Source organism: Thamnophis sirtalis, unplaced genomic scaffold, assembly GCF_051295495.1.
Source record: "Thamnophis sirtalis isolate CommonGarterSnake01/CBP01778 unplaced genomic scaffold, rThaSir2_p1.2 scaffold_2, whole genome shotgun sequence".
NCBI classification, from domain to species: Eukaryota; Metazoa; Chordata; class Lepidosauria; order Squamata; family Natricidae; genus Thamnophis; species Thamnophis sirtalis.
Genome location: NW_028261382.1, coordinates 122,747,497 through 122,773,559, shown reverse-complemented (window position 1 = coordinate 122,773,559; position 26,063 = coordinate 122,747,497). Strand labels below are relative to the sequence as shown.

General features: G+C 34.7%; 1 protein-coding gene across 7 annotated transcripts in view; it reads right to left on the bottom strand.

Annotated features, from left to right (window-relative positions):
- UBR5 (ubiquitin protein ligase E3 component n-recognin 5) overlaps window positions 1-26,063 on the bottom strand; it is an 83,490-nt gene that overhangs the window by 35,101 nt on the left and 22,326 nt on the right. For 4 of the 7 annotated variants that reach the window (XM_014068785.2, XM_014068788.2, XM_014068786.2 and 1 more), the window contains exons 6-23: window positions 25,742-25,931; window positions 25,280-25,439; window positions 17,815-17,964; window positions 15,377-15,588; window positions 13,959-14,075; window positions 13,017-13,127; window positions 12,367-12,521; window positions 10,324-10,441; window positions 9,770-9,954; window positions 9,077-9,186; window positions 7,932-8,044; window positions 6,423-6,566; window positions 5,531-5,642; window positions 4,922-5,076; window positions 4,018-4,215; window positions 3,144-3,354; window positions 1,447-1,573; window positions 627-778 (exon numbers count right to left, since the gene is read on the bottom strand). In XM_014068785.2, coding sequence (XP_013924260.1) covers window positions 627-778; window positions 1,447-1,573; window positions 3,144-3,354; window positions 4,018-4,215; window positions 4,922-5,076; window positions 5,531-5,642; window positions 6,423-6,566; window positions 7,932-8,044; window positions 9,077-9,186; window positions 9,770-9,954; window positions 10,324-10,441; window positions 12,367-12,521; window positions 13,017-13,127; window positions 13,959-14,075; window positions 15,377-15,588; window positions 17,815-17,964; window positions 25,280-25,439; window positions 25,742-25,931 — 2,720 coding nt within the window. The remainder of the gene's footprint in view (window positions 1-626; window positions 779-1,446; window positions 1,574-3,143; window positions 3,355-4,017; window positions 4,216-4,921; window positions 5,077-5,530; window positions 5,643-6,422; window positions 6,567-7,931; window positions 8,045-9,076; window positions 9,187-9,769; window positions 9,955-10,323; window positions 10,442-12,366; window positions 12,522-13,016; window positions 13,128-13,958; window positions 14,076-15,376; window positions 15,589-17,814; window positions 17,965-25,279; window positions 25,440-25,741; window positions 25,932-26,063) is intronic. The other 3 variants (XM_014068789.2, XM_014068791.2, XM_014068787.2) reach the window with 2 other exon arrangements.

Sequence of the window (26,063 nt, the reverse complement as noted above, 5' to 3'; positions counted from 1 at the left end):
CAAATTAAAAAAAAAGTTTTTGCACTCTGCAAACCTTCCCATAACAGCCAATTTTTCACAAAAACGGGCCTGTTTCCCCTCCCCCCCCCCAAAAGGCATGAATAGCCTTTAGGGGGCTTGCAGAGTGCTTGGGGGTGTGTGAGCAAAAAACAGCCCGTTTTTCACGAAAACGGTCCTTTTTTTGTAAAAAAAGGGGGGGGGGGAATGGATAGCATCTAGGAAGCTTATAGAGTGCTCCTGGGGGCTGGGAGGAGGGTAAAATTGAGCAAAAAATGGGCCGTTTTTTGCACATTTCTGTCCTTCCCAGCCCCAGGAGCTCTCTAAAAGCTTCCTAAAGACTCTGCATGGCTATTTTGGTGAAGGGGTGTGGTTTTTGGAGGCAAAAAAATGCTGTATTCAGTGTATAAAACGCACCAAGATTTTCAGCCTCTTTTTTGAGGGGAAAAGGTGCGTCTTATACTCTGAAAAATACGGTACCTATTATAGGTATTTAATGCTAGGTATATATGTCTTTCATTTACATTTATATTTACATTTACATTACTCTTGCTACAGGTTTCCTCTGACATAGCATTAACATTTGTTTGGAATCTGCAATTATGCAGAGGAACATCTCAGGATCTTACCGGGATCCATTGCTGGAGGATCAGGAACCCAGCTTGGAGGAGCTATGGGAGGAGAAACAGGATCCTGATGGTCACTTGATGAAGCTCCAGCTTCATGTCTGCCCAAACCCGCTGCTCTCAAAGATCGTCTCATCATTTCTCTCAGTCGCAAACTAACAATAAAAAGGAAATCATAATTAATGGTGCATTTTTAGAAATATAGATATATAATTTTACCAAAATTGCCTGCCAAGCTGGTAAATTCTTCTAAGTTTATACTTCTGTAATGAAGTAAAAGTATCCAGCCATCTTGCCTTTCATTAGCCTCTCCTTCCAACTGCTTTTAATATTTCTAAGTGTCAGCTCTCTCCAGTGAATCCTACCTTTGTATTACAAAATATATGTTATTTTCATTATGGCTTCCAAACCTGATTTCACTTCATCTGTAATGATGCAGTTTTCTTGTGATTCACATTACATTACTCGATAATAATATTAATTATTAAAAACAATTTTCTCCAGCATCACAATTCAAAGGTCCCAAATGTGTTTTTTCCAAAAGGCAACTGAACTTTCTTGGTGTCTTCTTTGAAAACATTCACTGAATAAGCAAGAAGCTTATTCAGTGGAGAAAGCAATTATGTTTGGAAGAGTCAGCAGTAAGAGTCAGGAAAACTAGGCCATCAAAGAACATGGTGGCTGGAGAGCATCAAAGCTGACACCAGCCAGAACATTAAAAAATTCAAAGAAGTAGTGGAAGATAAGGAGTGATCTGGCCCATAGAATCACTAAAAGTGAGACTCGACTGAAAGGATAACATCATCATTCACCACTAACTTACCTTCTACTGCTGGAGGAACCTGCACGATTTCCTGGTCCATTACTTGACACCACTGAAATAGCATTTGCAATAGCTTCAACAGCAGATAATCTTTCAGCAAACGTATTCCTTTCTGAGCGCTCTGCTTCTGAAACATAAATAAGAACCTTGAAAAAACTGTTGATATCATGGCTGAAACAATTTATCTTTCACATGCATTTGTCATTTTTATATAAATGTCCTAATATGAATAGCATATTAATATCAAATATTTACTCAAATTCAAAATAATGAGAGGGATAAGTTTATTTAATAAAGTTTAAAGAGGCAAATTAAAAAAAAAGTTTTTGCACTCTGCAAACCTCCCCCAAAACACCCCTTTTTTAGCGAAAATGGGCCCGTTTTTTTTTTTTTTTTTTTCAAAAAAAGGGCATGAATAGCCCTTAGAAGGCTTGTAGAGTGTTCCGGGGGACTGGTGGGGGAAGCAAAATTGAGCAAAAAATGGCCTCCTACAAGTTATGCACGACCATTTTGATGAAGGGGGTGGGGTTTCAGGGGCAAACAAAATGCTGTATTCAGTGTATAAGTCGCACCCAGATTTTCAGTCTCTTTTTTGAGGGAAAAGGGTGTGTCTAATACTCTGAAAAGTACGGTATCAGCATGTTGATCAATTGACAGTCAACTAATGGCTAGCAAGGCAACTTAAGCTCTTTACTATAACATTCAGTAAATGTGGATGTCAATCTCTTAGCAATGTAATGATGCTTTTTGAGGACGCAATGTTCACAGGCTCAAAAATAGCTTACAGAGCATTTAAAGCAGCACTGGGTAACACAGAAAGTAGTTGACATTGTTGTTGTTATATTTTGCCTCCAAGTAATATTACCAGAAAGTATGGAAATAAATATATTTGAGTCTGGTTTTGCATGAATGTTTATGGAATAAAAGTGCAAATAATTTCCCAGCTGTCTAAGGCAGCTGTTCAAAAAAAAACAAAAAAAACCCAACCCACAGATGATAATATCATTGGAAATCAGAAGTTTTGCTACTAAATTTTGGTGATGCAGTTAAGGGTCACAAACAACTCATAAGTTGCCTATCAATGATTTAGAGAATGGGGGCCAAAATTAGCTTCCTTTCCCCTTTACTCTACAGCTGTCAAGTGCCAGGAATATCAGGAGATCCAGACAGTTCAAATACAGATCTTCTGTATTTCCAGGAAATTATATGCTTGTGTTAAGGAGGTGTTGACAGCATTCCCATGGCTGCTCTAAAGCAGTGGTCTCCAACCTTGGCAACTTTAAGACTTGTGGACTTCAACTCCCAGAGTTCCTCAGCCAGCTTTGCTGGCTGAGGAACTCTGGGAGTTGAAGTCCACAGGTCTTAAAATTGCTAAGGTTGGAGACCACTGCTCTAAAGGACTCTGTTGGTCCAGGAAAAAAACGCAGCTTAAATACCAACAATTGTAGTATGCAGGTCCATCCTGCTCTGAAACGTATTTTTGGATTTAAAACTGAAGTGCTTCATATCATTGTGCCCACTTTTAAGTCTCCAGGTAGCTGTGCTGGCCATGGGTATAATGTTTGAATCTCAAAGACTCTCAAAGTGACTAATTTGTCTACATATGTACAAAGCTAGTTCAAAATTGATTTCTCAATAACAGTGGACCCTTCTTTCAACAATGTGCAGAAGAATTTGCATCAGATGGTTCAGCTTACCTTCTTCCTCTTTAGTTTCTTTATTACTGGTTGGAAAGCACACAGACACACAAGCATGCAGAATATTTCTATTTCCGTCACATCGATGGCCAAGGAATGTCTGTAGCATTTGTGGGTTCTGATCCAAGACAACAGCTTGTTCGAGGTTCATAAGATACTGTCTGCAGGACTCATAGTCGCATCGCAGAATATGTTGCATTAAAGTTTGCTTCTGCACCCAAAAAATAAAACAGGCACCGTTACCCAGTATATGCTACTGTATGCAGTTTATTTTTTAAAACTATGTTACTGCTCTGATTTTAATGAAAAGGGGTGAGCCAGAAATACAATCAATAAAAATATGATAATAAAAGATCAATGTTGCATTTTATACATTAATTAATTTTACCAGTAGGTTTCAGTCAAAAGTGCATGATCTATAAAACTAGTAAATTTTGGCCCTTTAAAATCTACCTGCCTGAAATGGCAAGCAATATAATGTACATTTAAAATCTCTGACTGTAGCCAAATGCTTGCTGACAAGGAGATAAAATGTCTGTTTTAATTTTCAGTATATTTAACACCAAAGCAGAACAATCTGCAATTACCGGACTATATTTTTAAAGTTTCTAGCTATAACTTTATAGGGTAATGGGTGCTTAAATTGCACAACTCTTTAGAAATAAACTATATAACTTTGAAAAAGATCTTTGATTTAATCAAAGTATTTGTAATACAGCAGAAATCTTCATAAAATCACTATTTAGGAATATCTACAAACACTGAATGCAAACCAGGAGAGAAAATTACTAAAAGATACAATGCCTCTAACTTTGCTTAATATATTTATTTAATTATTTATTTAGCATATAGCATGTTCAATACATTTAATTACCTCAACAGCCATTATGATGATAGCAGCTTTCTTTTTAATGGTTGAATTAGCAGGAATATTTGTTAAGGAATGTACTCCCATTCCCAGGCTGCTGATAGGAGGGAGATCAAGCCAATCAGGATCTCTTATTCCACCCATACAATCTTTTGCCATTGGATATATAGTGCCATTTCCATCTCTAAGAATGATTGGTGATTCCTATTTAAAAAGCAAAATGTCATGAAATACAAAATTCTAGTTATTTTTTCCTATTGTTTCAGTTAATACTTTACAAAGAAGTTTACATTCCTCATCTACCAGCTATTTTTTTGGTTGAATATTTTTGCCTTCTTGCCTATTTTAACAAGACAAATGGGGCCTCTAGCAGTGTATCAGCTCCTGAAGTAAACCCAGCTCAACTCATCTTAATCACAACCTCTTTGTCTTCAAAGCAATCACAAACTAAGAGCAATTATTATAAATATGCAAAAAGTTTCAAATGAAAAATTGTTTCGAGCATACAGCCTGCAACCCACCACTGATGCACACATTTTATTATTTCATCCAGTAACATAGATATCACAATATCACAAATTTTAGGGATGATGGGAATTGACCATTCCTATTTTGTGTAGGGATTGTATATTCACCAATGAAATAGTTCCAAATATTACAGAAAAGGAGACCTTCCCAACATTTTCTTCCCCTCAACTGAACTGTGCCATAGGCTTGGACAAACCCTCTTGATAGTATTAAATATCTGTAGCTTTCTTTCCTTTCCTATTCCTTGCATTCCAAATATAAGAAAAAATATGCACCCTGTATATGGATCAAGAATATTGATAGGTTTCCTATAAAGACATAGTTCAAAATAATTCAAGTTTGCATTAAAGCACATTTCTAAATATTTCAGAATAAAACAAACCTGTCCAGCAGTGAAAATAGCAACACTTCTCTCATTCTGCCCAAGGAAAGCAAGGCTGCTAGTGGGGAAATTATTTTCCTGTTCTGCTTTTCCAGTTGCTAGATCAAAAATGCAATATCTAACCCAATTTCCAGTCTTGAGAACAGCATGGACTCCTAAAAAGTGGCGAGAAAATGCTAATGTAACATATTTATATACTAAAAGTCTTGTTCCTGTAAACTTTAGCTGGGCAAAACAGTTCATCATAGCAACAATTTTTGAACCAAAGTACCTCAAATGGCCTAATTTACAGACTGAATTCAAAATCCAAGACCTACAACTATGGAATTGAAACTTGGCAAAATTTATAAAACATTTTATGACATAAAAATTATCATAAAGCAGTTTATGGAATAATATAAAACATCATAAAGAATTTCCTCTGCTGATGGCAGATACATCTCTGAATGCATCATAACTTTTCTAGTGAAGGCATTAGAAATTCTGTCTTTTTTATGGTATTGAGGGTAAGGAAATGTCTCTGAAAGGATGATCCAAAGGGTCACAGGTTGTCTATTATTAAACCATAGATAAGCCAAGAAAGTGAGTAAGAAAAAAGTTCACACTTACCCTTTGAATCTACATTAACTGCCAGAATTTCTGTTTTTTCTGGAATACATAGTTTTTTAGGAGTTCTCTGAAAACAATCTGGAACTTTTGGTGTCCCACCAGTTTTTACCACCTGTAACAAATAAGACTCTAATTCAGTTAACTTGCTGTATCTAATGATTTCTCTCATTAAAAATGTAATGAGATTCTTCTGGAGTCTCGGCCAAGCTATTTTTACTTGCATGGTGACAAATAGGTCAACATGATGCTAGAAATCAATTCCTTCCCTCCATTCACTGTCCTTGACATTTACTCAACATACTGAGGGATTTTTTGAAGTTGTTCTGGCTAAAATTTTTGATTAATTTGACATTCATCATTAGACACATTCTTTTTAATGTAATCTAACAAAATATCCATCATTGTATCCTATAATATCATGGGTGTCAAACTCGCGACATCACGTTGCCATCATGTGATGTTTCATGGTGGTTTTCCCCTTTGCGGAACTGGGGTGGGCATGGCCTGCGTGTGACGCATCCAATCCATGCCAGTTTGACACCCCTGAGATGGATGGATGGATGGATGGATAGATAGATAAACTAAAAGCATGTTACACTTTTTTACTTATTCTGAATTTACTGCTGTTTTATAAATGGTACGAGGTTTTTGTTTAAAAGATAGAATTTGGGTAATTCTAAAATCTCATTTAAAATCTCATTTTAAAAAAAATCAAGGTTCATGAAATATAAGATTTCACATTATCAGTTCTCCAGTCCCTTCTATTAGCTGCTCATTGCTGCATCTTCTATAGCTGACATCTTTTTAAAGATGATTAGCAAATGGTAACGTAGCCCTTAGCAGCAAACTGCTAACCATTTACACGGTCATGTTTTCTCATTACTACACATACTTGTAGTTCATCTATTCGGAGCAATCGGCAATCTTGAAGAAGAGAAGAGGGATCAGGATCTAAACCAGTGCTGCTTGCACAATTTGCAGTAGTAGATGTTCCTGGAAATTTTACAGCAACATAAGCACCATCCACTTTTAATACCTAGAACAAAAGTATGTAAATAGAATAAAATGAAAAATGTAATGAAGTTGAAAACTTAAGTTTTAAGATATACTAAAAATATTGCAGTTTTAAGAAATACCTTTAGCATCAGAGATGCTGCCTACCTTATTTTTAAAGTGGAAGGTCCCAGACAGTTTTTCTACCATATGCATACCACAGTATTATAACACATAATTTTGTTTTGCTAAAGAACATGTACTTGAAGTAGCAACACAGCACAGTAGTATCATAATCTATTTTTGTGGAAGATGCCTATATTCAATTTAAACAAATCTTCCAGCCTCACTAAAAGCTTCTGTGCTCCCAGGATTGCTCTGGGCCACCATTTTAGTATTTTATCAGAACAGAATGAAAAAAATCTAGTATCTTACTTCACACAAAGAATCTTTTTTTCTTAATTTGTAACATAGCAGGTTATCCAGTGTATCACTTAAAGGTAAAGATTCCCCTTGCACATACGTGCTAGTTGTTCCCAACTCTAGGGGACGGTGCTCATATCCGTTTCTAAACCGAAAAACCAGGGCTGTCTGATAACAATTCCGTGGTCATATGGCCGGCATGACTAAATGCCGAAGGCGCACGGAATGCTGTTACCTTTCCACCAAGGTGGTCCTTATTTTTCTACTTGCATTTGTACATGCTTTTGGACTGCTAGGTTGGCAGAAGCTGGGGAAAGTAATGGGAGCTCACTCCGTTACATGGCACTAGGGATTCGAAGTGCCAAACTGCCGACCTTTCTGCTCAACAAGCCCAGCGTCTTAGCCATTGAGCCACTATGTCCCCATTAATATATCACTTACAGAATACTAACGAGCTCTGAAAGTTGTCAACTGATTGCCTAGAAGCTGTAGTTTAAATGTATTTTATTTTTATGCTGCCTTTAAAGAAGTTCAAAACCAAAAAGTATTCCCCACCCCCAACACATTAAAACTGCAATTACCTAACTAAAACTGTTATGTTGCAATATTATATACTCAAAATGCATCCGCTATTTTGAAGTGATATATTCTAATTAAGTGACTTATGATAGCTACATCACTTATAATCTCAGACTGCATATGAGAATATATATTTAACACTAATCGACAGCTCCCGTTTAGCAGAATAACTACAGAGAAAAAATATTCCATCTATTTGAGATAATATCCTGCAGCAGAGAAGCAGCTTGTAATGTATCTTGTTTTGATTACGGCCATTCAAAATAGACAGCATCTAGTTCAAAAATATTTGTACACATCTCTGTTTCAGAATAAAATATTTACTATGACAAGTTTTGATGTAATTAAAAAAAAAAGAAAATCAATACCCAAAAGAAAACAAAAATGGAATTTGTTTTATACAAACCTTCCCAACAGGAACATTTTTAACATCTTCCACAAATACAACTTCTCTAAGAGACCACTGTTCCTCATTCACCTTCTCTTCTTCTTTAGGAGCTGGGGTAGATCTTCGCCGTTCTTAGATAAGTACAAAGAATGGGGGGGGGGGGTGTTAAAATACATTTGATCATAGAAAATCTGCATATGGCTGCAATGCAACTTATTTATATACAATATAATTATATTATAACCAAATGAGATAGGTGATTTAAGAAATATGAAGGATAAATAAAAATAAACTTTCTCATTAAAACACTTTCATCTATTAAATATTTTATTGATCTCTGAATCTATTCTTAAAAGGTTGGCTGCATTTGGACATAACGATAAAGCAGGACTGCTGAGGATTCTAGCTTGTTGTTTACAAGTTGCATAAACCTGGATCTTAATATTTACAGGAGTTCCATTTCAGGTTAACAACCACATATAAAGAAACCACAGATGAAAAAAGTACTTTATACATGTGTAAAAGCCCACACAACATTCTGCCATGTGTGAAATACTTCCCCCTCCACAATGTCTTCTGAGTCGAACAGTATGGCAGCAACCTTTATTGCAGATAAGGAGATCTTCTCTATATTTAATCCACCACAGATCTGCAAAGCCATTAATATTGGAAGAACAAGTAACTAGGCCATTTGTATATGTGTTACTCAACTGCCACTGTTCAAAATTTCCCATCAGCGGCAACAATTAAAGTAATCAGAAACAGCTGAGGAACAAAAATTTCCTGCAGAGCTAAATCAATCTGACAATATCCTAATAATGTATTCTATATGTCAGATGTGGAATTCACACTGCTGGGATGAATTAGTGACTCCCACTGGCTGGAGAATGCAACAGGAGCAATTCGGCCTTGTGCTACCTACAAGCAACAGGCAGAATTCAGAGCAACTATGTCTTGATACTACATTCATATATAGTTAATGTGATGAAGAAAATATGAAAACATCAGTGATTAAAAACAATAAAAAATATAAAAATAGATCAAAAATTTGGCATTTTCCAAATAACTATATTAAGATTTTAAATATTTAGACATTAATTATGGATAAATCGCTACAATTAGTGACAATGCAATTACGAACTATTTCCTTCCATGTAACTTACTATATGGCATTGATGCACTGCTTGCTATTGAAGACGCATCGCTGCAGGTAGAGGCTGGAGAAGGCGGTGGGCCCATTTCAGTTTTCACTGGTTCCTGCTTACTTTCAGGCCTAAGATTTCAAAGAAAAAAGTAATTTATGTACTTTAAGTCAGTCAGGCTTAGAATTTGTGTTTTTATTCTAGAATTGCCATTTCATTTTTTCTTATCCCATTTACACGTTTTCTAATTTCATTAATTTGTATCTAAACTGGTTTCAAGTTAATTTATTGTAAGAAATCTCTCTCATTTGGGACAGCATGCAAAAGTCATAAATAAGTAAGTCTGCTTTCTCACAAATTCATTATAAAGACTGATCAAAGCTCTGGATATACCTATTCATTTTTCTGATATCTTTAGGTAACCAAGCCTTGTTAATATAACATTTAAAAACTGTTTAAAATGTACAAATTAAAGAATTGTCCTTAGTGAAAATTGGAACCGAAATAAAAACTCAAAAATCCTGAAAATTATGCTTTATTCAAGGCTGCCTACCTAATTGCTTCTCTCCATTACTTGCTATAGTCCTTAGAGAAATAATCCATTTAGGTGAAAAATGTTAGCAGACTGAGATCCATAATTCAATGCTTCTCAAAGATTTCCACCTATGAGCAGGTGTATTAAAGAAGTTCCTCACAATATTTTAGAGCACTTACTTTGTTTCTGTAGTTTTATTAGCTTTCTCCATGTTCTTTAAACTTTCTGGCGACCGAAGCTGAAATCTACAGCTATCATTCATATTCCAAACAGACTCCATTAACACACCAACTTTAGGAATTCCAGCACTAATTGAAAAGGCCACTGCACCAGCATGATAGAGAGGATTATTCCTCAAACACACCTGCAATAAAGAAATAATGAAATAATTATAGTAAATTAAACATCAAAAAATCAGTAGGAAAAACTGTATTTTATAGATTAAAATGTGATACTGAAATACACATGAATGTTTAAATGCAACATACCCAAGACACAGTTTCCTAACAGTAAGACCCTCAGCGTGATTAAAACTATAGCTTAGTGATAAAAGAGAAAACAAAGAGGAGAATATATTTACCAGGCAGAGTACATACTATGGATATCTGAAATTTCATCAGTTCAGAAAACAAGGTGCTTTGACTTAAGAATTCCATTTACAGATACTGTGACATTCTATAACTCATTTGTAGTTCGATTTGTTCATTTTTAAAAAAAATAAGCATGTACATACCTGAGTACCAACAGTGATATTTGGCATTGAAGATATACCAGCACTAGACTTGGGCTTTTTATTTTTGGCTCTAGCCTTTTCCAGCATCTTCTTTCTTTGGCTAAAAGGAACTACACCCCTAGGAAAAAAAATACTAGCGTTAAATATGAAATGATTGTAATAAAGTAGAGTAAGAAATTAAAACAAGAGACAATAAAAGACAAATACATCCAGCCAGATGGTAAGATTATATATCAGGCAGTTCCTAAAATTGTGGTTCTAATAGTTAACTGTTCACACTGAGTTAAGAATATGTACTTTGAAGTCTATGGAAAATGTCAGTGGAGGCCAAGATTAGAAAATTAGACATTTCATATATAAAAAGAAGATAGAATGTTTTCCCCAGCATGTTTCATCCACCACTCTGTAATGTGCACTCATGATTGTGTTGCTTAAATAGACACCTATTTTTTCCCAGTCTTCTTCTTTCTGACTATACTCCAAGTTAGTACATATTTCTTCTTGCCTACCACTGAAAGCTTCCATTAAGATCTTTAATTTTCCCAAGATCCCCTCTGTCTTTCATGGTTTTCTTTCCTTAACTATTTCTATGGCTTGATTTAATAGCCAGTCTGCCCTTTGCCTTTCTCTTTTGCAATTATTTTTTATTTATTTCTACCTTTCTCAGGTGGCGCAGTGGTTAAATCCAGCACTGCAGGCTACTGCTAGATCAGCAGTTCAGCGGTTCAAATCTCACCGGCTCAGGGTTGACTCAGCCTTCCATCCTTCCGAGGTGGGTAAAATGAGGACCCAGATTGTTGGGGGCAATATGCTGACTCTCTGTAAACCGCTTAGAGAGGGCTGAAAGCCCTATGAAGCGGTATATAAGTCTACTGCTATTGCTATTGCTCTCTGTACAAAGTTAATATCTTTGAATGTTTATGACCTCATACTCTTCAGGAATGTTTTTGATGTTTTATCTTACTGGAATGTGATTCTTTCTTCTAGTCTTTTTTAGATTGATGTGAAATTTCTGTGATCAGCAGCAGATGGTCTGATCCTCAGTGAGCACCTGACAGCATTTTGCAGTTCAGCAGACCACTGTTCCATCTGTGTCTATGTAAGATGCAATTATGTTTGATTATGATGCTGTTTATTTGGACATTTTGGATACCACCATCTTCTGAGCTATTGAAAAAGTTAGCAACATACAGCCCAAATTTACTTCCAGAAATCTATTAGCCATTGTTGAGCATACTGGGGGGTTCCTTGTCTTGGGTTTTCAAAAATTTTTAAAACAAATGTCCATCTTTTGCATTAAAATCCCAATAATTATTAAAGCAAGTTTGGTGTTTGATCTATTACCTGCTATAATCTTTAATGGAATTAAGCAAGCACTTCTCTCTCTCTCTTTCTCTCTCACACACAAAAAATCTGCTATCTTTTAGATATGTTGAGACTATAATTCCTAACATTCCATCTTCTTGACCAATAAAAATTAGCAACTTGCTGTAGGGGAAAGATTTTGGTTCCCAAACTGAAGGCAGCATTGTTCTTTTCTTATTGTTTGTTACAACCGTGTTTTATTTCATTAATATATACAAACTTTTTATTTTTAAATTCAAGGACTGAAAGGCAGAATAATATAATCTCAATCAAGCAAATACACGTTGTAGTATCATATACCATTTTAAGCATTCAGCCAGAAATCTGGTATTTCAAATTAATATCTCTTAATCACAAAAGCATCCTTTCTCTCTCTTTCTCAAGATAGCCTGACTCTCAAGCAGTACGATCCTTATGAATACAGCAAATAAAATTATGTTTTCTTCTATTTGATTAAATAAATGGGGGAAGTAGGTAGCTTTGAATTGGGCAGGCTTACAATTGTAATAAATCAAATTAAACCCAAACAAGGTTGGCATATTTTTTATCATGTATTCACCTATTATTTTTCCAACAAAAAAACCCTCTTCAAAAATAAATAAGCTGATCAGCAGAAAATTTTTGTTCTTTGCAAACATATGAGTATATTTCAAACTTTGAATAGAAATATACACTTACCACCAATATAAATTATTCTCCAACTGAGCACATGTATACAGGGCACAACAATGCAGTGAAACTATCCGTTCTCCTTGAAGTTCTGAGTAGGTCTGTGCGGTATGTTCTAATTTAGAAGCTACAGAACTCAAAGTTTCATCTACCCAAGTAGCCACCTGAAAGGGGGAAAAATAGTGATCATATAGTTTCATTTCAAAATATTATTTTAACCAATAATTACTGGCAAATCTTTATACACAACATAAACAATCTGTTACCACCACGTTTGAGATGAAATTTTAACACACACACACAAAAAAAAATTAAAGATTTTGTTTTGAATAATTTTAAGAAGCAAGAGTTTTGGGGGCCATTTTCAAGGCAGAAAAAGCCCAATGTGCTTTTTATTAACTTTCCAGAACTGCTTTTGCTCCATCTTTTTTTGTTAAAGACGTTTTCCTTTTACTTAATTATTTCTATACCAAATATACAGCTTTGCTTATTTGACAACAATTAAAACCCTCATACTTATGTTGCAATAAAGTGAAAAAATGAATATAATTGAAATTTAATAGCAATTTTATAAAAATTACTACTAGAATGATAAAAAAAACTAATACAAACTAGAAAAAGAAAATGTTTTCTCAAATGTTTACTCAAATGTTTAATACCTTATTGTTTTCGGTAGCAACAGTTGCTCTAATGCTATTTGCAGAAAGAAGAATTATCTTCTCATTTGTCAATCCCAATGATCCTGCACGTGGATGATGTATTGATGGATTCTTTGGAAACAAAACCATCAGATAGTATGTTATGAACTCATCAATGAACTCTTGGCATTACTTTCCTGCCAAGGGTCAATTAAAAGGCAGATTTTGTCCCTTCTCAATTTTATCTTCAAGAACAGCAGCACACTTTTTGCCATTAAAGTGATTTTTTTCTATTCAAGCAAGACAGAACATTACAAGTCAGAAAAGGCCAAGCAGCATAGCTCTTGTTAAAAATTCATTGCTATCACTGCTACTTCTAACTATGCTGGATGCCAAATCATTCCACTGATTGCACAGCACTGGTTAGATTTTGGTCACATTCTGATGTAATCATAGAACATTAGTTTTTATTAAATATTTATTTGATAGCATTAAACAAAATTGTTTGCCAAGAAAATAAATGAGCAGAACACTGAACAAATTACTCAAGGCACAAATTACCAGACTAAAATTATTATACTAGGGACACCTTATATAAGGATCTAACTTTCTGGAGACTATAAAGCTGAAAAGGGTAAGAGGAGGGAAAGAAAAGAAGAGCTCAATCAACAGCAAGATGGATGGAATTAATTACAGTGGCAACCGGTACACCACTGCAGCATCTGAAAAACCAAGTTGAGACAGATTATCATGGAGAAAATCTATGTCAGGGGTGTCAAACTCATGTCATCATGGAGGCGTCACGTGACATCGCTAAACTGGGTGGGGGCGGGGCCATTACCTGACTCATCCGGCCCATGGGCCACGGGTTTGACACCCCTGATCTACGTGATCCCCACGAGCCAATACTAACTTGATGGCAAATAATGAATCAATCAAATAAACAAATATAATTGTATGTACCTGTGTGTTTCTATATGGTTCAGATTCACTCCACTTCCACTGATAGAGCTCCCCTTTACTGCTCACTGCGACCAATTCAGAATACAGAGCACCAATAGAAATAAATTTCATTCCATCCTACAAAATCAGATAAGTTTAAATGTTCAACATTGTAATAATTATATATTTAATGTACACCTTTATGTTATCGCACAGGAATACCAAGAAATGTGTACCTGAATACATAAAATATTGTTTATCCGCAAAGACTGAAGCTGACTGATAAAAATGATACTTTGTCTGTAAAATCAAGAAAGACTTTTCTGCACAGCTTTTTATTTAGTCAATTGATTGCTCATATGCACCATCCATATCAGAGTGGACTGAGGAAGTTTATAAAACTCATTAATTACTATTTAATACAATTTTACCAAATTGCCACCTTCCTGATAAGGTTAATTTACATTAGGTAAATAAAAATGATGAAAGGTAAAACGAAGACAAAGGATTTTTGTCTTTGCTCTCAGTCTCAGGGAAAAACAATCCCATGCTGCCAAAGAAAAAAAAGACATATAGAAAAACTGAAAAATTGTTAAGAGAGATAATTAGTTAAGTTTCCCAGAAGACATAGTATACCAGATGCCAAAATTAATGGTCTAGCCCAGGGGTCGGCAACCCAGGGCTCTGGAGCTGCATGTGGCCTTTTCATTCTGAGTCTAAGCTCTGTTTCTGGACCCTACTGGAGGAATTCATCTCTTCTCCATGCATAGAAGAAAACTGCTCTGCTGGGAAATGGAGCTCAGATCTTTCAAATCTGACCTCCATTTCTGCAGCCCTTTGGAGGAATTCTCCCCACCTTGGCAGGCAACTCTTTCTCTCTAGAAGGGCTACCTGTGGATCTCAGCTCCACAGAGTTGAGATCTTTTCCCTGCTAGCAGCCCTTTCACTCTCAAAAAGTGGGGAGAGAATCTCAACTCCATGGTAGTTTGCAATCTTCCCTGCTGGTTTTCTGGGGCCGGTGACAGAGAAGATTACACATGGTGTTTACATATATGAACACTGGTGCTTGATATCTAGTTGTAAGCGCGAACAGGTTGCAAAGCAGCAGACTGTGATCACCTGACCAGGGGGGGAGGGGGTTACGATTGTTGGAAGTACTTTATAGGCTATAATGCACTCTTTCTGTGGCAGTTGGAACTTAAAATGGCTGTTAAGCCATGGTTTTAAATTGAGGACTATCTGTATGTGAATTGTCCTGTCATTAAAGTCAATATTTAAAGTATGTATGTATGTATAGACCATTAATTAAATATTAAGCAAAGCCAACCACATAGAAGTAACACAAACAAACAATGTATTTTCAGACTGTTGGAAAGAGAAGAAATGTAAATATATAGATTATACATCTTATATATTAATGTAAAAAAAAATATCAGTACCTTATCTGGCCACCACTGCAAATCTTCTCCTAATGAGACTGGGCTTTGGACAGGTGTATTCTTCTTGTCAAGGTTTGGCTCTCCTTCTTTGCTTGTAGAGCCTCTTTCATTATCAAATGAGGCTCCATCAAGCCACCTTCGTTCACGCAAACGTAAAACGGACTCACGTTCACGCAACAGCTCAGAGTCTCTCTCTAAGGGAAGAAGGAGAACTGGTATGCAATTGGGTCACACCAGTGGGATAAAAGTAAGCCACTCTCTAGTAAAGACCCTTCAGGATGCAACTAACAGCAATTACAATCTATTATGAAATATAAACATCAAAAAGGCATGCAGCACTCAAAATATTAACCCTTTAAAGCATATGTACTATTACTGCCAAAATCATTCAAAATGTAAGAATGATACTTAAAATCTATTTCAGGCCGAGGAAGCTTCAAGCTACTCAAAATGAATTCATTTTTTTAAAATTATATCATTTGATATATAGAACAAGATAAAAAGTGTTTTTCAAAATTTGTAGTACCATATGCAAAGAGTATATTATGGGTGATGTATCAAACGGTACAAACAAAACAAAACCTAATTTCAACTAACAAGAATTTGAAGAGACTTTTAATCTAGCAAAAAAGGAGTGTTTATTAGAGAGTCTCAGCAGTTCCCCCACCACCACTTGAAAAAGTTAACACACAATCCTACAGTGTTGTAAATTTGCTAATCCAACCCTTTAAACAAAATATATAGCACTTGATGTGATTTTTTTTAAAGTTTAAGAGTAAAGTTGATTAAAGGAAAATTTTGAAATCAGAAAAGTTCTAGAAAGATTTTTTTAAGGAAAAAGTTCCTTACCAAAATGCTTTCCCTTCAATTGGCCTACAAATTGTCTAAAGCCAGTACGCCAGTTCTCTCATACAATTAAAATGTTAAGTCAGGTAATCAAACTAAATATCCAAGAGAATATATACATGGAAAATAAGGATTTTTCATCTTAACATAGAAATAACCTTAGAAAGGAAAAGGGAAGGGATTTAAGAAAAATCAGAGGATGGATATTTATACATGCACATAATGCATTTAAACTATATTACTCCTTATTTAATACCATTCTTAATCAAAACATGCCTCTTTTCTTTTGCCTTACTTCTTTGCTCTGTCTTCTATCACTGTCATCTTATTCTCCACTTCCTTCAACAATTGGTTTAAAAATGAATATCCATCTAGCTCTCATAACTTCTCTATTACTAATGTTTTGATAATCCCCCCCCCCTTAACCTGACCTCATGGTTTAGTTGACGTCTAATGAGACCATAATGAGGAGGGTTAGGAATATGTGCATTAAAAAGAGGTAGTGGCATGTATATAATTCTAAGATTGTCCCCAAGACCTATACATATATAGATAAGGCCTTTGGTTTTAATCTTCACTGGCATGAGTAAGCAACCCATTTCCCTTCAACTGTGATTTTCATAATTTCTGACATTTTGCCCTACTGGCTAGATTTTATGGGAATTAAAACCAAGTAAACAGATTTTAAGATGTCTACCATCTTAGAAGCTTCATAAATAGCACAATGAAGCCATATATGATATATGATAATTTGGAAAATCACCTTATATTCACAACCATAATAAATTTTTAACTAACTGAACACAATGCACTAAATATTTATGCATGTGAATACTAAGAAAAATATTAAATGGGTAGAATGAAATTCAAGAATGATTTGTAGAAGAGGTTGGATTAACAACTGATAAAATGCTCTGGACAAAGTACTAGTTCTTTTGAAGGAAGCACCAGATCCAGTATTGGATTTCATACATTTTCAAATCTTACTTATAATTTGGTTTTACGCAAAATATTTTGTAGCTGCTATTTCTAAATCTATATGCAAAAAATAATAACTAGGCTTAATATATTTTAAAGTGTCACTGATACTATATTTTGCAAAGAAATTATTAACTATCTGAGTGATACATAACTTTCACTGCTACCCATCTGAGCACAGGTAGGTTTTCTAGATTTGCTATAAAATTATGCCTCCATATCAGAGAAGGCAGAAAATTCCCTATGTATCAACTAATTTTAACTTATTCTAAAGTAAACAAGTGATCTTCTGGGATGTTTCAGAAGAGAATAGGTTTTTAGGCCAATCCTCCATAAGTCTTTGTTTTTTTAAAAAAACTGGCTTCGGGCAGACAATTTTAAAAGCCTCATGCACATTTCATCTGTCAAGACATTTCAAACATAGTACTAGTATTTATTTTGTAACTTACTAGAATATTTTTGAAATGTTACAACTTAGAAGAAAGTTTTTAATTGTCTATATTTAGAATAGAAATTGCACACACAAATCTAAGACAGAAATCACCAGCATGTGCTATAACTAGTACTGCACAGCAATACTACTTATTTACAAAGAAAAAAAGGTGCAAAATTACCTCGGGACGAGCTTAGCCTGGAAAGTGATGAGCGCCGAAAGGATGGATAACCAAAGTAACTAATATCTTCTGAAAACATAGCATCAGCATCAATAATGACACTTGGGTGAGCAGAATGTATGTCAGCATCCAGAAGAGACATAAGATCCTCTATAAGAGGAGACAAGGATCTGAGGTAAATTATCAGCTACTTGAAAATAATCTAGAAAGACCATCACCAAACAAGACAAATCTACCAACAAAACTGATCTTTTCTTCCAATTCCCTAACATATAAATATTTTCCTACTGCTCACATTTCAATCAAACAAAATATCCTAGAATGCTAATCCAATGTTATCTACTGTCTATCAACTGCTTGCTTGCTGCTTCAAGCCATTAAGTCTAACCTCATCCTAAGAACTCAAATGTTAGACAAAGCTATGAACAGTTAAGCAATATAAAGAGACTAAATCGTTCCAGAAAACAGCATGTGAAATGCTTCCTTCAAAAGAAAAGAAAAAAGGAAGAACGAACCCCTAATTTTATCTGAAACTAAGACAATTGTTACCTAAACTGAAAAATGTCATTTTAATGGAGTCTAGAGATGACTATGCAAAAATATATACACATATCTTCTGAAGAAAATATTTTATGAGACTATGTTTATGGTATCAAGTTAACTGAAGCGTTGATAGGGCAGGAGTGTCTCACTTTTGAATCACAATCTTGGCATAAAATCTCAGCTGTTGATAGAACAAACAAATGCTCTCCCATTTATAGCTTTTTTTCTGCCACTTTTCTATTAAATTTAATTCCCAGCAGGGTAAGAAATGATGCCTAGCAGGTGCAGTTAAGTTTATCCAGAAAAATCTCAAGCTTTATAAATTCAACACCTTGCATTTTAATAGACTCCTAACCAACAACTTGCCACACATAATCCAGCCACAACAGACACTATATTATCCTTACTCACCTGTCGCTTTAATTTCATGACCTCACTATGATGTCATGTGCAACTCTTTTATTTCCCATTTCTTTTCTACCATAAGATAACTGAATTCTTAGCTGTCAAGTAGTATCTGTCTGATTCCTGATACAAATAATCCCAGTATGATCATAATTCAATTCAAATAACCTGACCTTGATTTTTACAGATCAATATTCATTATAAATATTTATGTTTTCTATTTTCCCATGTCCATCATTACTGTATTTCTTCCCAGACACCATGTCCTATTGCCCTATTTTAAGAAAACACTGGTTTATGCAATCCTTTCAGCGTCCATCCAAGAATTACACCACAATGGAGCAGTACCTCAATAACTTTCCACTTCTCCACCTATGGTATCCTATAGGAAATGTATTGTGTTTCTGAATTACAAACTACAATTAGCAACCAAGAGCAGGAAGATTTGCTTTTAAATGCATCTTAGCTACTTTTCCACATCTTATTAATGAAAAAAATCAATTACTTTTTAAAAAAACAGGTTAGAGGTATGTGAAGTTTCACAAAAGAAGCTCTAACCATTAGCATTGAATTCAAAAAATTTCCCACACATTAACTAAATGAAAAAAATTGGATAATTTCCAGCACCTTAGTTCCTTTCTTCCTAATTTAAGCTTCTCATTGGAATACCGAATAATATATAATTCAATCCCCCTTCATACTAACCCTCCAAAGAAGTATTAGTACTTGCTTTCCAGTAACTATTTAAAATGCTCAGTGGATCATCTTAGAACATCGTATTTCACAGTTATTACTTTTCTTATACATTCATGCTCAGAGTGATATATTCATTTTGAAACTGCAAAGCAAAATACTACAGCAATACAGTAACTCTATCATCTTAACTGCTAAGCAGGATCAGATTTAGTTAGCTAAATGAGTGGGTACCTTGAAATATCAGAGTTGCAAGCTAGACTAAGAAGTTGGGGCAGAAAAATCGTAGAAGGCAGCAATAACAAATCACTCTGTGTTGTTGCCAAGACAATTATATGATCATTTCTACGCAGTCACAAATGTGAGTTGGAGATTTTGCTTTTACATGCATACAGAAAGGCAACTCACCAAATATTTGCCCTCAATACTGTTAATAATGTGGATAAATTATAATTATAATGTATATAATCATAATGTTCCTTTTTTATGAACTCAGTGCTAAACATCTTCAGAGCTTTTGTGGATCTCCAGGCTGTAAAGCACTGGATGTAGTGTAGCAGAATAAGGTGGTAACTCTGACAAGATGGTGTTACATTGATTCTGTATGCTGGATTCAGGATCAAGATTGTGATCTTTCACAGGCCTATATTCCTCCTTAAGTAACACATTTTCAGCCCAGGGGTGCTTTTAAATCCAGCTCAGATGATAGACAGCCATGTAACAACTATGGCAATTAGGTTTCTCATTAACTTCAGCTGATAAATCCTGAAGAAGAAAACCTAGATTTGGTTATTTGTGGGATGATAAGCTTAAAGCAAGATTATAGTACACTCTAAGTAGAATTCTTGGGGTGATGCAGAAATTTCAGCTAGACTGGAATATAGAACCAAATATGGTAAAGGCTATCTGTTTATGTTTCCACATTACTGTTAAGACTGAAACTGCTTTACTATTTGCTAACTGCTTTGGGGTACACAGCCTAGAATAACATTGTTTAGTTTTCAAATTTTCTTTTATGTTAGTCTACTAGCCTTACAATTAGTTCAAAATTCCACATGGTACTTTTTTCCTGACCTTGTCAGTCTTGTGGAGTGTGACATGACCAAAGAATGCATACATGGCCCTGTGGAAATAGGCATTCTCTCATACAATTTATACATAGTGCAATTAAGGCAAAGTTACTCCTAGTCTCTTTTTCACACTTCCCCATTCCTTTTCTCTAATGGCCTTGTTTCTTCCCTTAACTGTCTTGCTCTTCTATCTGTTAGATATTCCGTTAAAGATATCAACCCCACCACACACAGTTGAAAATTCAAATCAATTTGTTTTGCCCACTGCAGATCCATATTATAGAACTGACAATCAGACAACAGTACATCCCCCCATTATTACATTTTAGGGTGGTGTTTAAAATGTAGTTAGACATTTCTATATTTTATTTTTAATATAGTGCAATGTATATATTTACTGTGTCTTTGTGCCCAGAGCTATTAAGAAGGTAATTAGCATATAAGTCTTTTAAATATGCAAATGGAATTCATATTATTCACTCTAATAAAAACTAGACTACCGTTCATATAATATATATTAATTCATTCTAATCTAAAAATGTTTATTACAATTTAACAAATAAAACCAACCTTCCTTTGTAATCTTACATATCTGGGCAAGACATTTCACTCTATAAAAAGGTTGTACAAATTTATGTTGAGAACTAATTAGTGATCCTATATTCTTATAAAATTTTAAGAAGTATGTATTCTTATACAATTTCCTTGAACAGTTGGCAACTTGGACTCTTACCAAGAACCTGAATAAGACATATACTGTATTCTTTCTTTACATTCATCCCAAATTTAAAGTTTTTCTTACAATAGGTATATATCTACCTTTCAAATACAGGATTGTTAAGAATCCAGATCATTTTCCCATTTCAATAGAAGAGAAATATGTAGCTGTGGAGTTCTTGGTATTCTCTGAGCTTCATTACCTGACTAGGCAACATCATCAGTGTTAGTGAGTATGGGGATTGCTCCCTACTGTTTACATACAGTAGTTGTCCTAGCAATATTGGTGGAGATATGATTTTCTCCTTGGCAATTCCTTGATTTTGATTACATTTAGGCTGAAGGGGAGTCACTAGCAAAGGGACTCAGATAAGTAATGTTCTCTTCCAAATTTGTAACTAGGAGCAATTCTAAATCTAATAAAACATACTGAAAACATACTAAGTAGAATAACGAATTCTACTTAGTGAAAACTAAATAAAAAGTACTATAGGATAATATTAACTCTGCCTTATGCATTATTTAACTTTCTATTTAAGTGAAAATCATTTTAATATCTCTCCAGTAAAATTGTTAAAGTGGTATGATTTTGAAAGCCGTTTGGTAACAAATACAGCTATACTGTAGTATTGATTGTAAGTATAAAATGTTCTGGAAAAGAAAATTGGTCAATTCAGCAGGAACAGAATTATAATACTGTATAAGACTAATGATAGATTAGACTATAAATTGCCCATAAATTTGATCCTCAAGAGGGAGTCAAACACAAGCATTTAACAATCAAATAACTACTGCCTTAGAATTTAAATGGGCTTTTAAATGATAATAAAATAGCTACTCCAAAGTTTTTTTCCTTAAATTACTACTTTGCCTCAGATGTCATACACATTTGCTACTAAATACTGCAGTCAGAATTCAAAAGTTTTGTATAAGCGAAACAAAATTACAGCTTGCAATAACCATGAAGCAGAACTGTAGAAATGCTTATGAGAACCAGGAGAACCTTAGCAATCAACCAGCAAGGCTTTTAACATCTGCTTTTAAATGAGCAATTTATCTCATATAGCTTTATAGATTTTTTTTCATACAAATATTTTCTGACATTGACACAGCTTTGGCAATTCTCTTATAACTGGAAAGCTTTTAAACTACAAAAATACTCGTTCTCACTGTACTTATCGTAATACTCCATTTTAAATGTCATATTTTGTTTTACTACTATAAAGTGTTATATATTAAGCAGAAAAGTAGGGTATAAATTTAATCATCATCATTTTCACTGACATCTTGTCAGTTAGGCTGACTTAGCTGCCGATTCCTCTGTGAGTGAATGTCTCTAAGAAACTGTCTGTCACCAGCTTAGCCAAGTTTAGTGTGATATGTAAATGTATATGTTTTCATCTACAAAGAAAAATTACAGAAAGAAGATATGGGCTGATTTTAGTTTGTTAATAGCTTCATTCTCTGGCTTCTCCCAAAACCAGAATCCAGTGCTGCCATGTCGTGCTATCCCTGACTAACAAGGCACAGATACTTCTTTCCCCACACAGTTTCCAGACGTTATCACCAGGAACTCAAGGATGTGTTTATCACTACACCAGCTATATTTGTATAAGGATTTTATTCCAATATTCTAATTTTACACACTTATAGCTTAGAACAGGAGTGGACAACTATGGCCTTTTTACGACCTGTAGACTTCAACTCCCATGATTCCTGAGCCAGCATGACTGGTTGAGAAATTATGGGATTTGAAGTCAACAAGTCACAAAGGGCCCTACCCTGGCTTAGAAGAATATGTGAGGTGACACTTTAAAAATCACTTTGATTTTATTAAGATGAACAAAAGCAGACTGAAAAACACCACTGCCAATGTGAGCATATTAAACTATGAAATGCTTTTTAATACTTCCTTTTTAAAACCAGTAGTATATAAAATTCCACAAATAAATTATGTGCAACCAAGGCGTTAAATTATTTATCTCTAACATGAAAAATAATAAATTGTCTTAAATTCAGATCTGTTCTACCATTCAACTTGCTGAACTACAGGACACCATAGAAATCAAACTAACTAGCTTATTAGCAGCACTGATAATCATCTATGGAATGCATTGATGATTGTGTTTATCACCACTATGAGAAAGGGGGGGGGGGTTCTGGGGTTTTATATTGTTGGTTTTTTAATCCTACATGCTACCTGAAGTTATAAATAAATAAATTTGGAAGCTAAATTTTTTATTACGATGTTAATAAACTAAGAAAAGGGGCATTTCAACAAATGTAAGGATGAAAACGTAAGAAATGGATGATAAGGTAGTCCTTGATTTACACAATTGACCCCAAAATTTCTGTTGCTAAGCAAGACAGTTCTAAAGTTAATTTTACCCCATTTCACAACTCTTCTTATCACAGTTGTTAAGTAAATCACTAAAGTTCTTAAATTAGTAACACATTAAATGAATCTGATTTTGTTTGTCAGAAGGATACAAAAAATGATCATGGCATTGGGATACTGCAACCTTCATAAATATGAGTCAGTTGCCAAGCGTTTGAATTTTGATTATGTGACCATGGAGATGCTGCAACAGTTGTAAGTGTGAAAAACAGTTTTTTCACTGCTATTGTAACTTCAAATGGTCACTAAGTGAATTATTGTGAGTTAAGGACTACCTATATAATAATTGATCAAGAAAAATAGCAATAGCAATAGCAGTAGCAGTTAGACTTATATACCGCTTCATAGGGCTTTCAGCCCTCTCTAAGCGGTTTACAGAGGCAGCATATCGCTCCCACAGTCTGGGTCCTCATTTCACCCATCTAGAAAGGATGGAAGGCTGAGTCAACCTTGAGCCGGTTAGATTAGAACCGCTGAACTGCAGATAACAGTCAGCTAAAGTGGCCTGCAGTACTGCACCCTAACCACTGCGCCACCTCGGCTCTATATATTAATCAACTAGAAAACCACTAGTTAGTAGAATCAGTAATAGAATAAAAACATTCTAAACCTCACAGTGGTAATTCATACATTTGGGTGTGTATTTTTTTATTTATTTAATCAAAGGGGAATCCCAAGGCAAATTTCATATGGTTATTTAGCCTTATATGGCTAAATATTATGCCAAAGAAAATAAACCTTTGTCTAATCATAACCACATTAATTTCTTCCCCAGTCAATTCTTATCCTTCAGAACTACTATTCCATCGTTTCCAAAAACACAATATTTAAACCGCAATAGATTTATTCCAAAAATATTAACATTAAGCTAATTCTCTGGTTATCAAAGGTAATATAAAAGTGCCTTCCCGCTTCTTGTTTTGGTATAATCTTTTTTCTTCAACAATTTCTATTTTAATAGAAGTCTGCTTTAGAAAGTAATTGCGAAGAAATAAACAGGATATAAAGAATTATTTTTGCGTGCAGTGTGCTTTATTAAAGTATTTATTTCTAAGTAAGCTGTGGCACAAAAACAAACACTAATTGTAGGTTTATTTATTACATCTCAATGCTGCCTTACTCCCAAACATTAATCTATGCAATAGTTACATGTTTTTGGACCAAGTTACTCTTTCTTGACTTTTTTATTTGTAAATATTAGAAACTTGCTTCAGTATGAATTGTTTAATAGAAACCTCCCAAAGTATACTGTAACTGTATCAATTAAGATGCTCAAAATATGTACATTCTTATAACACAGAATTTCAAATTGAACAATAATACAGATAACCTCCAGAGTCCCTTACATTTCATGATTCTGTGTGGCGCCTTCCTGCACTAGGCAGTATTTTGGATTATACGATTCCTAAGGTTCCTTTTAACCCTCATATGAGACATATTCATTCCAATAGTAAAAGTAATAAAAAGCTGGCCTGATTTTGCCTTACCTATTCTTTTTGTTCTTTCTTCCAAAACACCAATATTTTTTAGAAGAGAATGTTAATTATTTATAAATATTGCAGAATACCTACACAACTCTTATAAGAGCTTAAAATGGCTTTTTTAAAAGAAGGAATAAGAAAACATTCCCCACACAAACCTCCTGGAAGGTAGGATTCACTTGCTGTATCATCACCATCATCACCATCCTCATCATCACGACTCAACAAGTTGTTCACCGCAAGATTAACATCAAGATTTGTCCGTTGAAGCTCTCTGATAATTACACTTCTAGATTTTCCTTGTAAAACAACTTGTGCCTATGCAAAACAGAATGCATGCACACATTAAGCTGAATAAATGATTCTCAAGACAATTCCAATTTACAAAAATAAAATATGACCGAGAAATTAAACTGAATGCTACAAATAGATTAAAAATGCAATCCTTAGTGCAATTAAAATTGTGCAACAGAAAATGCAAGTGAACTGTGCCTTTTGATCTCTCCCTCCTTCCCTCCCCCCCCCCTCATAATGGAAGAAGTATAAAAACTATTCACTGACACAACCAAATTCTTTTGTCATAGAAATTTTAAATAATTCATCCTAAAAGACATTCATACCTGTGAAATGAGTTCTTCTGGGATAACAGATGCTGGAATCACCGGTTGTGGTTGACTACCCAGTAGACCAGACCCTCTGTCACGTCCAGTTCGAATAACTCGTGTTTGCCTTCGTGAATCTCTAGCTCCAGCTGATGATCTACCAGATGATCCTCCCCCACTTCCTCCCACACCAGAGCTCCATCGACTTCTGAAAAAAAAATTAAAAGTAAAGGATCAATGTTTCTGAATTATTTTTTAAAGTTATCATGTATTTGAACTGAACTGTTCCCTCTCCATGAGACAGTCCGTTAATTCATGTTAATTCTGCAGTTTGGAAAAG